At 42.0% G+C, this 15,970-nt stretch overlaps 1 protein-coding gene across 3 annotated transcripts in view; it reads right to left on the bottom strand.

Moving 5' to 3' along the window:
- Window positions 1–2,275: 2,275 nt before the first annotated feature.
- Window positions 2,276–15,970, bottom strand: part of CKAP5 (cytoskeleton associated protein 5) — a 106,866-nt gene continuing 93,171 nt past the window's right edge. For all 3 annotated transcript variants that reach the window (XM_060303245.2, XM_030864525.3, XM_060303246.2), the window contains 9 exons: window positions 10,597–10,776; window positions 9,927–10,114; window positions 8,888–8,963; window positions 7,973–8,161; window positions 7,743–7,880; window positions 7,231–7,314; window positions 6,962–7,121; window positions 3,171–3,322; window positions 2,276–3,016 (listed from right to left, as the gene is read on the bottom strand). In XM_060303245.2, the coding sequence (XP_060159228.1) occupies window positions 2,771–3,016; window positions 3,171–3,322; window positions 6,962–7,121; window positions 7,231–7,314; window positions 7,743–7,880; window positions 7,973–8,161; window positions 8,888–8,963; window positions 9,927–10,114; window positions 10,597–10,776 (1,413 nt within the window). In that variant the 3' untranslated portion in view covers window positions 2,276–2,770. The remainder of the gene's footprint in view (window positions 3,017–3,170; window positions 3,323–6,961; window positions 7,122–7,230; window positions 7,315–7,742; window positions 7,881–7,972; window positions 8,162–8,887; window positions 8,964–9,926; window positions 10,115–10,596; window positions 10,777–15,970) is intronic.

Here is a 15,970-nt window from a genome sequence, read left to right as displayed (position 1 = left end):
GATCCCACATGCTGCGGAGCGGCTGGGCCCGTGAGCCATGGCCGCTGAGCCTGCGCATCCGGAGCCTGTGCTCCGCAGCGGGAGAGGCCACAACAGTGAGAGGCCCGTGTACCGCAAAAAAAAAAAAAAAAAAAATCAGATCTGTGCCGCCCAAAGGCTCACTATTTTAAGTGTCTTCACTCGCAAGGGTTGTGGGATAGCAGTTCTGAGTAGGGGCCCTAGCACCAGACTGCCTGGGTTCATATTCTGGCTCCAGCCTTAAAAGGGATAATCACGGGAACTCCCTGGTGGTCCAGTGGTTAGGACTCCGTACTTCTAATGCCAGGGCCCAGGTTCCATCCCTCGTCAGGGAACTAGGATTCCACAAGCCACGCAGCATGCATGACCAAAAGAAAGGGGGGGGGGGATAACCATGGTTATGTCACTTGACCTCCCTGAGCCTCAGTTCCCTTACGTATAAGATGTATATAATGACATTACTTACCTAATAAGGTTTTGAGGATTAAATAAGGTCATTTGCATGTGTACTTAGCAAAATGCCTGGTACCTGGTCAGCTCTCTGTTAAGTCACGGCTGCTTTTATTCTCACTACTGCCTGGCATGGTGAAGTTCCTCTGCCACTTCCCACTTCCCTCTCTGGTCTCTGAAATAGCATATTGTTGGAGTTGCTGCTTCCTGGAGTTTCTACTCTCACAGCAGTTATCAGAATTGAGTAATTTGTTTTTCTGAGAAATGGGAACAAGAAGATGTAGAAGTGGATTCTTACAGGGTTTGGGCAAAATCTTAGGAGGAGTCACAGAACTTTCAAGATGCCTTTTCACAGCACATTCTTCAAGGTTACTGATGGCAGAGGTTACTGTCTGGGATGGAGCACGGCTCTGACACATCGTTGCCCTTCCACGTAGCTCCAGAGTTTCTGGCTGACATTGGTGTATTGCTCTTCCTGTTGGGTGCATTTATGACTCGGGGAAGCAGGCACTACAGCCTACGATAATGTGTGACAGTGAGTTGCCACTGGTGTGAGGTGCTGATCACTTGGTGACCGTCTGGAGGACTGTTGAGAAGTCTCACCCCTGGGCTTGGATGGGGTGGAGCACGGGTGCCTTGTGGTCACCTTCTCGGCCTAGGATCTAAGATCTTTAGATATCATGGCTTAAAGCAGGAAGGGACTTAAGGTAGGTAACCTTCACCCCCCTCCCCTCCCCTTTTTTTCCACTCCCATTTTTTAGTACATCAGGGAAGAGAAAATTAGGACTGAGTTCCTTGTCCTCATTCTTCGGTTCTAGTTGACCAGAAACCAGGGTAAAACTGGGAACTCAGTGAGCTTGCAGGATCTTGACAGCCCTGAGCTTTAACCAGAGCAGGGGGAAGGGATTAAAAGTTAGTTTTAATACCCCAAAATCTGGTTTTTAAACAAGGGCGCACATTCTCGCAAGACTGCTGGACTTTGGTTTTTCAAATTAGCTGTGCTAATTCCAGACCCAAGCACAGCCATTCTTTCTAAATGTGTTCCTTCTCTACAGCAACAAACTCCTCTATCTATCTTCCCTTCAGTGAAGGCCTACTTCCTGTGTGCATTAAAAGGGAGAGAGGCAAGTTTAATGTCTTATTTCAGGCAGCACAGGAGCCATCTCAAAATCATGACTAGAATCAATACAGGACTAATTTTTCATCAACCTTTCATTTCTAACACCAGTTCAGTAAAAAGTGGTGTAGAAAAGTTCCTTTGGACAATGTTTTCTGACTGTGGAAGGAGGTCTTGTGGAATGTTATTGCAGATGTGAATCCTGTTTATTTCTAGTCTTTACTGAGTGTGAAGGAACTGTTAGTCTAGATTCAGAGACTCTGCTAACCAGGCAGGAAGCCCCTATGCTCTCTGTACTCTTTTAGTCAGATGACCCCAAATCTAGTTGTGGTGTGACAGCCACTGTAGCCCAGCTAATCCCTGGGCACAATGTCATATGTACTTGGGCAGTAAAAGTAGTAGGGAGCCTAAGAGCTCCTTGGAACCATGGTGATTGATGATGGGATGGAAGTCGTGACCAAAATCTCGAAACAGGGAAGAATGAGATTTCTCTGCTCCCCTAGGAGTTGCATGCAGAAAGCAGGAGAGGTGAGTGCCTCTTATTCCAAAGGAGTGAAAGGACCAAGTCTGTGAGCCAAGAAAAGGTAGAGCTCCTTAAGCAGCAATTATGAACCTTTCTCTAACTGGCTGAATACCCAGCTGGTCCCAAGAACAGGTGATGGAGAGCTGCGCAACACTCCCAGATACGGAGCATCTTGGGACACAGTTATAGTTAATGCAAACTTTATTTATAAAAGACTCTTAAATTAGTTGTATCATGCCATGCATTCATATAGAATACAGTGACCCTTCAGGGCTACAAGGAGAAGAGCTCACAAACTCAAAGGAAAACTAGTAAAGCGTTTCTAACAGTTAAAAGCTAGGAAAGATTAGGACAATTTTACAAATGAGCAATTAAAAATAAAAGAAAAAGGATATGGAAATTAGTCTGAGCTGAGAGAAGGGCAGCTGTTTACAGGTCTGTACACTAAACTAAGACACAGACAGTCTTCTAGAGAGGCAGGATGCTGGCGGAGAGAAGCGGAGGATGTGCAAAGACTTGTGCCACAACGACTCCTCCCCCAGGTCCACGGTATGATACATACAACCAGTTTGTGTACACTAGGCCTGCCAAGGCCACTTTAACTATGAGGACTCCTAGTTTAGTAAACTAAAGCTGCAGGGTGCCAGGGGAGTGGGGCGGCTTCATTTGCGACTGCTCTTTATTCTCTCCAGTCTTTTTTTCAAGTCATCAATGTTAGCTGTGGAGGAGGAGGATGTAGTCATGGTTCCTGAAGAGTGAGTCTGGTTGGAATCCAGATCTGAATGCTGGTGCTGCTCCCGTGACTCCCGGAGCTGCGAGAGTTTGCTGTGCAGCATGTCTGTGGAAGAGGCAACGGTAGGAACTGCTGGTTTGGAAAGCAAAGAGGTCAACGGAGGTCGGTCATCTTGCTGTTGAGAGAAGAAGAAACATTGTCCAATCAGGTCAGGATGTGGCTCTGGAGCAACATACACTGAGGCTGGGAACGCTGCTCCTCTGGCCAGCCTGTCCCTGACCTGCTGGTCACCGCCCTCCCTGCCCCACACAGAAGGAGAGGAGCAGTACCTTTGTATTGTCCAGACCACATCGCTGTCGCAGGATTTTTAGCCTTTCCAGGTAGACAGATGGTCCCACCTCTTCTCCATTTGTGTTACCTATGGAGGACACTGTGCTTGTGGGAGTGGGCACACATGTGACTTCCATCTGGGGGGATATGCCTAAGTAGGAAATATAGAAGGAATATTCAGATATACACACCCCCACCCCGACTGCCCTCGTTAACCTCCCACCAAAGGGAACAATTTGGGCCTTGAATATCACCACTGTACTTGAAGACTAAAAAAATCCACAAGAATCTACCTGGAGTTGGTGATAAAGGGTGCTCTTAAATATACAAGATACGCTTAATGAGAACTTCCAGAACTGATAGAGAAGGGCACTGAATGTTAAGTTGGACCATCCATCTACATCCTGAGCTATGCAGGGGTTGTATTCTTATAATCCCACGGCTGACCTGGGCAATCCAAAGAGCCTAAGCTACTCCTGAGTATATGGTAAGTGCCCAAGTGAAGAACCTAAGAACTTTATTTTATTTTACTTTTTTTTTGAAGAATTATTGCTATTTCATCTTTATTTTTTTGGGCTGTGTTGGGTTTTCGTTGCTGCGCGCGGGCTTTCTCTAGTTATGGCGAGTGGGGGCTGCTCTTCATTGCGGTGCCCGCGCTTCTCATTGCAGTGGCTTCTCTTGTTGCAGAGCACAGGCTCTAGGCATGCAGGCTTCAGTAGTTGCAGCATGCGGGCTCAGTAGCTGCGGTGCACAGGATTCAGTAGTTGTGGCTCACGGGCTATAGAGCACAGGCTCAGTAGTTGTGGCACATGGGCTTAGTTGTTCCGCGGCATGTGGGATCTTCCCAGACCAGGGCTCGAACCCGTGCCCCCTGCGCTGGCAGGCGGATTCTGAACCACTGCGCCACCAGGGAAGTCCCCCTAAGGACTTTAAATGTTTGCAAGAATTAGACTAGGTTTGGACCAGGTGATACACAGGGCAAAGCTCTTATTCAAATTGGGGAGGACAGCAAGGAGCTCAAGGCTACTGTCTAGTCATAAGGAAGAGGGGTAAACTGCGGTGTCCAACAAAGGAGGGGCAGGAACTGGAGCATCCGAGATCAGTATTCTGGCAGCAGAGGGGAAACCAAAACCAAACCAAACCAAACCAAACCGAACCAAAATCCATCACAGTTCTAAATTTCTGAGAAGGAACAATCACAAAATGCAGGCATTTAAAATATCCAGTTTGATATCAATGAAAAGGCATTATATTAGTCAAAAGATAAAGTACTGCGAAGAAAAACAGTAAACTGAAAAGTAAAAGAGGTTACTCTAGGGAAAAAGGAATCTTTTAATGTAGAGATGAGAACACTCTGAGAGGGTGAAAAATGAAGACTAATGCAAAAGGCAGCAGTAAGAGAAGACTGAACACTTTAAGGCATTCAGTTACCAGTGGGGTTACACGCTTGTGTTGCAAATGTTGAACATCACAAGAAAGGACTCTGGAAATGAGAAACGGAGGCTCTACCCTGATCAGCTCAACGATGGGATGTCCATATGTGGCTACTGGACACTGCTCGCTGTGCTTCAAGAAAGAGACTCCAAAAAAAAAAAAAAGAAACAGACTCCAGGTCTGGGAGAGGGGTAATTTAAGGTGTTGAAAACAAGAACAACTATTGGAAAAACAAACAAACAACAAAGGGACTTCCCTGGTGGTCCAGTGGCTAAGACTCCACGCTCCAAATGCAGGGGGCCTGGGTTTGATCCCTGGTCAGGGAACTAGATCCCACATGCATGCCGAAACTAAAGATCTCACATGCTGCAACGAAGATCCTGCACACGGCATCGAAGATCCTGCGTGCCGCAATTAAGACCCGGCACAGCCAAATAAATAAATAAATAAATGTTAGAAAAATATTAAAAAACAAAGAAAAAACAAGAGCAACAAAAAGAAACAATGTAAGAGAATACAATTGACCCTGCAGCTTAGAAAGATACATGGTGAGAGAGAACATGACTGGAATCTGAAAACCACACAGGAACAGTTTCACAGGCAAACAAATTTTAGAATGTAAGAGTAGGTGAGCTTCACCGAACTCAGAAAGAACTAAATGCAGGACCAATGTGAGGGCTGTACTCTGCATGATGAGGGAACTTCAGCAGTTGGGCCTTTTTTTTGGTTTAAGGCTCTTGACAGCTATCTTTTGTAACTGACACCTCCTAAATCTTCCTTTTGTCCCTAGGTCCTTGAGCAGTAACTCTCCAGTATAGGCGTTTTCACTGGGGGGACAGTAATATTTCAGCTTAACATCAGGATAAGCATTCACTCACATATTAAACAAATACCTACTGAATGCCCACCACGTGCCAGGCAACAAAACAGACAAAAAATCTTTACCCTTGTGGATTGACTGATTGATTTGCCACACAGCTTGTAGGATCTTAGTTCCCCGACCAGGGATTGAACCCAGGCCCTCAGCAGTGAGAGCACAGAGTCCTAACCACTGGACCGCCATGGAATTCCCACCCTTGTGGATTTTTAATTCTAGCAGAGACGGACATCACACAATTAATCTAATAAACATTATGTTACATGGTGTGTTAGAGGAGGTTATGTACTATGGGGGGGGTGAGGGGTAGGTTGCAAATTTTAAATGAAGCCTCACTGAGGCAGTGACAAAGATGTGGAGGAAACAAAGACTGTCCTGGAGAACAGCAATCTACACACAAGAAACCGCCAGTGCAAAGGCCCTAAGAAGGTGTACGCCTGGTGCGTTCCAGGAACAGCAAGGGGGCTGGTGAGGCTGAAGTGGAACAGAAGTCAGAGAGAGTAGGAGAGAGGCAGTTCTAGAGGTATCAGGGGACCACATCATGTCAGACCTCACAGGCCTTTCTTGTAAGGCTTTTTGCTCCGCTGAGTGAAAGGGAGAGCCTTTGGAAATGTTTGAGGCATGCTGTTTCGATGCTATGTGTGGAAATGACTACAGGGAGGCGAGAGTGGCAGCAGGGAGACGGTGCAGGAGAGCGCTGCAATCCACGTAAGAGAAGATGCTGTTCAGACCAGGGCAGTGGCAGTGAAGGAGATGAGAAGTGTGGGTGGATTCTGTGTGTTTTTTAAGTAAAGCCAAAAGAATTTCCTGACAGCGGAAAAGAGTATACTCAGAAGTTGGGGGTCTGAGCAAACTAGAAGGACAAAGTTGCCATCCAGTGAGATGGAGGAAAATGCAAATGGAGCAGGTTTTGGGGGGTTATCAGGAGCTCGGTTTTTGACACGCTGAGTTTATGATGTCTACTATACCAGAAACCCAGCGAGGTGTCACGCACGATCTATCAGCAGAGATCAGGAAGGAAGGAGGCCTGAGCTGGACATCGGACAAAATTGGGCTTTGCTGGCATAGAAATGGTATTTAAAGTGATGAGAGTAGATGGATTAGTTAAGGGGATGAGAGTAAGAAAGAAGAGATAATCATGGACGGAATCCAGGGGGACATCAACATTAAGAGTTCAGGGAGAGGAAGAATCTATCAGAGAGGCCAAGGGGGAATAGCAGCTAGGAAGGAGGAAAGCAAGAGAGCACAGAGGACTGGGAACCCAGGGGAGGAACTGTCTGAAGGGTAGAGAACATTGCCATTGCCAGACACTGAAGATGGGTCGAGGCAGGTGACTGAGAGTTGACTACTCTCTGCATCACTGGTGACCATTAAGTACTGAGGTGCACGGACATAAATGTAAACCCATCAAAAACTTCCAGGGGCTGATGCTAGGAGCTATTTTGAGCTTATTCCTGGAGCTACCAGAGGAAACCATACCTGCTGAAATGGGAATACGGCCTTTGCCCTCCCTCTCCATCTCAATCACCCGAAGGCCTCTCTCAACATAGCTCTGGAAGAACTGTGAGGAATTTTTCAGAAATGGTTCAATGTCAGCATCTGAATATTTCTTCTTATATTCATATAACTCTGCTAGGCCCTGGTTAACAAGAAAAAGGAAGAGGTGGGGATGGCTGTTAGTGACTCTTTTCCATAAAGCAGATCCCTTTCCCTCTCAACCCTTTCCCTCTCACCTCTTTCCCTCTCACCTCTTTAGTGTTCTCTTTAGAACCAATCTTCTTAAAAATCTCAGCTAAGAAATCATTCACTTTGGCCTTTGATGATTTTTCATCCTAAAGACACAAGAAGGAATGATTGGTTAGACCTGAGTTATTAATTAGGAACCAGTGGTTGGATAAAAACTGAAAATATCTCAAAATCCAGACCTTCCAGGTATGTTCCTACAAATAACAGAAGCACCAGTGCTGCAGGGGCTGCAGCAGAAACATTAACAATCTCAGGTTTTCAATTAAACTTGATAAGGAAAGTCCCTCCCTAATTAGAGCTCACAGTGGATTTATCTAGGGACCAGTACCTTAGGCACAGACACAGAAACCTTTCTTAGGAACAAAAAGCCCAAGCTTATAGTTTATATTTGAAAACGTCAAGGTGATTGGACCAATCCCTGAGCCTTCATCTTAGGCCCTGAGAAAGAAAGGCTCCGGTGGCTTATCCCTTTGACAAGATCACATTCCTCAGTCTTTCAAGTCAGGACACTCACGATTCGAGATGCTCCCTTTTCTGTTTCCTTATCAGACTTGCTCCCGGTCTGGTCCATACTGTGCTTCATCATCCGGCAGAGGTGGGCCTCCAACTCTGACTCATTCTTGTTGTCAATCATTGTTAGGTGGTCTAGGATCTGAGGAAGAAACGTGCACATTCAATGGCAGCGATGCCATATCTGTGACGTTCTCTCAAGTTCCCTTGGGAATGGTTGCTGTTCTCACTCACCTTGGGCCCTTTTAATTTGCATAAAGTGTGCAGCAGCGTTTTTAAGGTCCTTATGGGAAATTCACTTTTGCATTGCTTTAGTTTCTCTTTGGGGAAGACCTTCATGAAAATGTGTATATCCAGAAGAATTCTGTCCAGATTAATGCTGTTGATGGTATCAGGCAGTAGTCGAACCATTCTCCAGAGACACTATTTAAAAAAGAAACAAAAGTTAGAAGGAGTCACTGAAGAATGAGGATAATCTCTGTCACCATTCATTTCCCCTAAACTCTGGGATCACTTCTAAAAGATGGTCAGGGATATGAATGTGGCACCTCATCTTTCAAGTTCAGCTGCTAAACACGAACCGTTTTATTTACTTCAACCATGTCACTGGCTAACGTGTGACAAGCCATCTACCTGACCATCTCCATTCCTCCTTCCCACTCCCTAGAGATGGGGCCCTAAACGATGAGAAAATGTGGAAATTCTGTCTTGGGTTTGTTTGGTACCCGAGAGTAGAGTAGTTCATATTACCTAATCAAATCTAACCCGAGGAGACAAAATACTTTACACTATTACAGTATAATAACAGTAGTATAATGTTACAGATATGTTCATTTGCAGTCTTCCAAAAATAGACCAAAATATTATAAATCTATACATATCTTTTCCCCCCATAAGAAATGAAATTTGTCTCATCAAACTTCTTGCCTTTTGATTCTAGGAGAACTGGTGAGATATTTACAAAATAGCTCTTCCTTTTCACTGTTTGAGGCCAGGAATTTTTTAGGCCTGAGCTAGGGGTATAAATTGGAGGAAGGGAAAAATGGAGAGCAAATATATTTTTCAGGTGTGCCTTGACTGATTTGAGTAAGTTCCAACTCCTCTTTCCCCACACTTTGAAAGAAAGAGATCAAATTATTTCAACTTCACCTTCATAACAAGCTCTGAGAATTTGGGAGAACTGGCTGTTGCTAGCAGGCTGTCTTGGAGCAAAACAAGTAGGGCACTAGAAAACAAACCCAACACAACAGCATTAATAAGTTTCAAACCTGCTTTCCAATTAAAATCAGTAATTGAAAGCCAAGGGTAAATTACAATAGCCAGATCATGGAAGCAACCTAAATGCCCATCGACAGACAAATGGATAAAGAAGATGTGGTACATATATACAATGGAATATCACTCAGCCATTAAAAAGGAACGAAATTGGGTCATTTGTAGAGATGTGGATGGACCCAGAGACTGTCATAGAGTGAAGTAAGTCAGAAAGAGAAAAACAATTATCGTATATTAACACATATATGTGCAATCTAGAAAAATGGTACAGATGGACTGGTTTGCAGGGCAGAAATTGAGACACAGATGTAGAGAACAAACGTATGGACACCAAGGGGGGAAAGTGGTCGGAGGGTGGTATGAATTGGGAGATTGGGATTGACATATATACACTAATATGTATAAAAAAGATAACTAATAAGAACTTGCTGTATAAAAAATAAAAAAAAAGAAAAAAAAGAAAGCCACGTGTAAGAATTCTTTATCTATCTGAGAAATTGAGAGCTCATGGATCAGGAACTGTCTTTGATTACTTGACAGTCATTAAGAAAATAAACATCATTTAAGCTTTGTAAGTTACCACTTAGTAAATGGTAAAGCTTGTCACTATTTTTCATTGTCACTGGTAGCCAAGAAAGAAAGAAATGTACATGAAATGTACACAGAAGAGAAGGTAACTGACAAGCTCCACAGTCCTACTCTAGAATACTCATAATACTGGCTGGTTTACTGAGTTGTTAACTAGCTTTAACTGCTGTCTCAGATTGGAATACCTTCTCTTGAGGAAGAGAAGAGTAATAAATCAACTTATTAAGCAAACCTAAGCTTACAACTGATTTAAGTGCCTCCTGGTTTCTATGGGTAGACAAAAGAGAGGGTGTTGCAGGCTCTAATGCTCAGAGTACAGATATACCTCAGGATGTTGGTCTGGTCTGACTTCTCCAGAACTTTCACCACCAAGAGGTTCACAGAACGGATCACCTGTTGCCCTTCCTCCAGATCTTCAATTCGAGAATCCAGCATTAAGGTGATGAGGCCATGCATCAGGTCTTTCAGAACTCCAGTGGAGGCCTCTCGGGCAAGGCTTTCTATCTGAAACAGCTATCCAGTCATAATTGTGTTAGAGAGGCATGAAACTCAATATACAGATCAAGGAAGATAAACATGGGTGGCATATTCTAATAAATAATTATATTGTATTTATAAAAATTCAGAGTATTAGGAAAAAATAAAAATCACTACACTCTCCCAAACCGCCAAGAATAGCCAAAATTAATTGGTGTGCTTCCTTCCTGTTATAAAAGTATTTTTAATGTGAGCAGTCATCTGTGAAAAGCCAGCTAAGGCCCAACCATGACTGATGAAGAAACTGGCAGGAAGCAGAATTTCAGGTAGTCTGTAAGTATCCTAACAATAAGGTAAGCTGGAGTGTTGCCCAACATCCAGTGGAAGTAGCCAATGGCTTACATGTAAAATTCCACACATGACATGTTTCACTGGAACATCTGAACCAACTCAGGCCTGAGAACCTGGGTGGGATGAGAGACTGAAGGGAAGCTCATGATCTGCGGAGGTGTCCTTACCGAAATCATGTTGCCGATGATACAGCTATACAACTTGATGATTTCATCCTTCTCCAGTTTCTCATCTGCCATATGTGTGTTGTAGATGAGTCTCAGCTGCATGAACGTGGCTATCAGAAACTGATCAATATGGCCAGACATAGCTTCTGCTTTGTCTTCCTGTCTCAGGACCTCATCAATCTGATAACAAAAATCCAAGATGTATTTTCCAAGCTTCATACTTCTAAGTAGCAGGAATACACTGTAAGTCTCTGTAATATTTATTAGCAAAGCACTTCTAGTGCTTTTTTTAGCTTGAAAAAACCCAATCACCTTACATATAAATAACTAGTCCTTAGGGACTCAATCATTCAACAAATATTTACAGAGCAAGACTATTAGGTGAATTAACTGCAGCTCCTATTCTAAGAGGCTCACCATCTAGTTTAAGGAATAATAATCCTTATGTTTAAATGCTAATTTATTAAAAAGAGTGTTTTTATACCCGTTATCTCATTTGATCATTCCAACAGCTCTAAGAGGTAGACAGGGCTGAGAGTAAGATCTTCATTTACCATATGAGAAAAGTGAGGCTCAGTAAGATCAGGCTACTTAGTTCAAACTCAAAACTCAGGTTTCGGGCTTCCCTGGTGGCGCAGTGGTTGAGAATCTGCCTGCCAGTGCAGGGGACACGGGTTCGAGCCCTGGCCTGGGAGGATCCCACATGCCGCGGGGCAACTGGTCCTGTGAGCCGCAACTACTGAGCCTGCACGTCTGGAGCCTGTGCTCCACAACAAGAGAGGCCGCGATAATGAGAGGGCCGCGCGGTGTGACGATGAAGAGTGGCCCCTGCTTGCCGCAACTAGAGAAGGCCCTCGCACAGAAACGAGGACCCAACACAGTCAAAAATAAATAAATAAATAAATAAAAACCAAAAACAAAAAACTCAGGTTTCCCACAACTGGATCCAGGTTCTTTTTGGTTCAGTAGACTGGTTGTCACTAATGGTAAAATGTTACTATGGGAAAAACATGTATTTCCTATTCACTACAGTAAAAAGATCTTTATTTTTATGATTACATAAATTACACCCTGAGACAATCATGCCAATAATCTTCATGACCATCCTTTCATGCAGGGCTGCTATACTGCACAACTCCAGGGGTCACCATTTATACAGACTGCAATGTGAATAGTGCCCTCTGGTGTTGAGGAAGCCAGTGGTCTCCTACTTTCATTTCTTTATGCATGTATACCCATAAGCACATACAATTTTATATAACTGGAACTGTTTAACAATTCTGTTTCAACATGGGCAAAATAAAAAAAAAATATTTTTTTGGAGGGGGGCTTACTCTTTTTCCAAGGTAATTAACATCAACAACCTGATATATATTCTTTCATGTTCACAGAATCATTTATAACCACACATGCACACATAGATAGGGTCACGGTTTAGGGCACTGTTTATTCCATAAGAATATTTATAGTACATACACTTCTCTGCATCTAGCCTTCCTAACAGAAAATTATGAAAATCTCTAAAGTCAACAGAAACGGTTCTATTTTTAAAGGCTGCAAAGCAGTCCACATGTGCACATACCAAAACTTAATCATTCCCTGACTGTTTCAACATGTTTCCAGTTTGGATATTTTGTCCACTATAAATAATGTTACAATAAACATCTTTGTGTATATATATCCCAAGGTACTTGTGTTTTAATTTCTAAAAAAAAAAAGTGCGCCAATGGGACTTGCCATGGGTCCAGTGGTTAAGACTCCATGCTCCCAATGCAGGGGGTCTGGGTTCGGCCCCTGGTCAGGGAACTAGATTCCCACATGCGGCAACTAAAAGAGCCCGCATGCCGCAACTAAAGATCCCATGAGCTGCAACAAAGATTCTGCACACGGCAACGAAGATCCCTGCGTGCTGCTAAGACCTGGCACCGTCAAATAAATTAAAAAAAAAAAATGCACCAAGAGTTTAACTTTTTAGGCTGAAGGATGAAACATTTTAAATTACTGTATAATAGATATTACTATATTGCTTTCTTTAAAAAGGCACTAACATGTAATTCACATTTCTATGTTTAATGTATGAGAGTACTGTTTTTTCAGCGTCTCTATCAGCTGTATGTTTTACTACTCATTTTACTTTCTGTCACTCTGATGGTTTAAAAGTGATTATCTTGGGAATTCCCTGGTGGTCCAGTGGTTAAGACTCCATGCTCCCAATGCAGGTGGTGAGGGTTTGATCCCTGTTTGGGGAACTAAGATCCCGCATGCTGCACAGTGCGGCCAAAAAAATAATAAACAAACAAATAAAATAAGTGATCATCTATTGTTACTTTAATTTGCGTTTCTGTGGCGGGGGAGGTGCTGAACATCTTTTCATGTGTTTACTGGCCAGCTGGATATCTTCTGTGATTTGCCTATTCATATCCTTGAGTTAGTTTTTTTTCTATTAGGTTCTCTTTTTCTCAAGAGTTAATAAGAGTTCTGTTTACTGTCGCTATTAATCCTTTATCAGTCATATGGTCACATGCAAATATATTCCACAATATAACACTCATTTATTGACAGTATACCGTAAATTTCTCCAGATTAAAATCTTAAAATTTTTAAATGATCAAATTTGTCTTTTCTTTTTAGGTTCTGGGTTTCCTTCCTTTTTTTTTTTTGGTGGTACGCGGGCCTCTCACTGTTTTGGCTTCTCCCATTGCAGAGCACAGGCTCTGGACGCGCACGCTTAGCGGCCATGGCTCACGGGCCCAGCCACTCCGCGGCATGTGGGATCTTCCCGGACCGGGGCACGAACCCGTGTCCCCTGCATCGGCAGGCGGACTCTCAACCACTGCACCACCAGGGAAGCCCCCTTCCTTATTTTTTAATGCTCTCCCCAAATTCCTTGGTTATTTCAAAAAATTTGGGAGGGGGATCAGTTGTTTCAAGTTTCTACAGGGTTACATGTGTGTTATCTTATCTAAAAAAAAAAATCTCTTCCACATCTATGGTTGGTTCCTTCTTCATCCCTGATACTTACATTTTTGCTCTCTAATCAGGCTAGAATTTTTAATTTTAATTTTTTTTAACAAGAACCTGCTTTTAGATTTATCTTTAAAATCTATTTCATGAATTTTAGCTTTATTATTACCTACTCTCAAATTTCTTTTGATTTATTTTTTATTTTTTGAATTTCTAAGTATAAGTTCCTTTATCCTTTCTTCAATAATAAATGCATTTCATGCAATATATTTTTCTGAGTTCAGTAGCTTCAGAGTATAGTTGTAGAGTGAAATGCTTTCCTTCACTGCTAAGAGTTTTTTTTTTTTTTTTTTGATGAAAGAGTTAGTTAGGAGGGTGTTTCATACTTTTCAAGTAGCCAATATTTTTGTGATATTAATATCATTTACTAAAAATTTTGTTGGGTTATCAGCAAAGAATTTGGTCAGTATATCTTTTACTTTTTGCATTTGTTAAGAGATTTTTAATGACTCCTCTGCTCTAAGTTTCCTTTAGATGTGATTCTATTTCTGGGCTCTTTGTTCCATCCCAATGGTCTGTCTGCTTTTCCCTGGGCCAGTACTACACTTAATTAATTACAGTGGCTCTATAATCACTGTTGATACCCAGTGATGTAAATCCTCTCCACTGAGTTTTTATTTTAAAAAATTGTCTTAAAACTGTCTTTGCTATTCTGAGGCCCTTTGATTTCCCATATAAATTTTAGAATCAGCTTCTCAACTGCAGAAAAAAAACTTAAGATTTTGATTGGAATGGCATTGAATTTACAGATATTATTTGAGGAGAAGCTGGCATTTTTATAATCCTGAATCTTGAGAACACAGTATATTTCTATTTATTTGGAAACACAACAAAATGATGTCATTCAACAAAACTTAAAAATTTTCTCTGTCAAGGTCTTACATATTATACACTGCTTGATCACTCCTAGGTACTTTAATTTTTTGTTGCTCAGGGTTTTATTTTTTTTACTACGGTAAAATATATATAACTAAAATTTACCATTTTAACCACTTTTAAGTATACAATCCAATGACATTAAGTATATTCACAATGTTGTATAACCATCATCCCTATTTCCAGAACTTTGTCATTACCCCAAACAGAATCTGTACCCATTAAATAATAACTCTCTATCAACCCTTCTGCCCTTGGTAAACTCTATTCTAGTTTCTGTATTTGGCTATTCTAGGTACCTCAAATAAGTGGAATCATATAATGTTTGTCCCTTTGTGCCTGATTAATTTTATTTAGCATAATGCTTTCAAGGTTCATCCATGTTGTAGCGTGTGTCAGAATTTCATTCTTCTTTATGACTGAATAATATTCCATTGTGTATATATAAATATATATACACATCACATTTTGTTTATCTGTTCATCTGTTGATGGACATTTGGATTGTTTCCACCTTTTGGCTATTGTGAATGATGCTGCTGTGAACATTGGTGCACAAGTATTTGCTTAAATCCCTGCTTTCTAGGAGGGGATCTGGGGATCTTATTGTAATTCTATGTTTAACTTTTTAAGAAACCGCTAAACTATTTTCCACAATGGTTACACTACTTTATGTTCCCACTGGCAATACACACAGATTACAGTTTCTCCACATCCTGGCAAACACTTGCTATTTCCCATTAAAAAAAAAAAAAATCCTAATGGGTGTGAAGTGGTATCTCATTGTGGTTTTGATCTATATTTCCCTAATGACTAATGATGGTGAGCATCTTTTTACTTGCTTATTGGATATTTGTGTATCTTCTTTAGAGAAATGTCTATTCATGTCCTTTGTCAATTTCTGAACTAGGTTTTGTTTTTTTGTCATTGAGTTATAGGAGTTCTTATATATTCTGGATATTAATCCTTTATCAGATATATGATTGGCAAATATTTTCTCTCATTCTATAGGTTGCCTTTTCATTCTTGTGATAGTGTCCTTTGATACATCCAATGTTTTAACTTTGATGAAATTCAATTTAATTATTTTTTCTTTAGTTGCCTGGTGTCATATCCAAGAAATCACTGCCAAAATCACTATATGAAGGTCTTCCCCTATGTCTTCGTCTAAGAGTTTTACAGTTTTAGCTCTTATATTTATGTCTTTGATCCATTTTGAGTTAATTTTTGCATATGGTATAAAAGTCCATCTTCGGGCTTCCCTGGTGGCGCAGTGGTTGAGAATCCGCCTGCCGATGCAGGGGACATGAGTTCGTGCCCCGGTCCAGGAAGATCCCACATGCCGCAGAGCGGCTGGGCCCGTGAGCCATGGCCGCTGAGCGTGCGCGTCCGGAGCCTGTGCTCCGCAACAGGAGAGGCCACAACAGTGAGAGGCCCGCATATCGCAAAAAAAAAAAAAAAGAGTCCATCTTCAT

The sequence above is a fragment of the Globicephala melas genome, chromosome 8 (genome assembly GCF_963455315.2).
Source record: "Globicephala melas chromosome 8, mGloMel1.2, whole genome shotgun sequence".
Classification (NCBI taxonomy): Eukaryota; Metazoa; Chordata; class Mammalia; order Artiodactyla; family Delphinidae; genus Globicephala; species Globicephala melas.
Note: the sequence above shows the minus strand (reverse complement) of the source record. Positions and strands in the feature narration are given on the sequence as shown.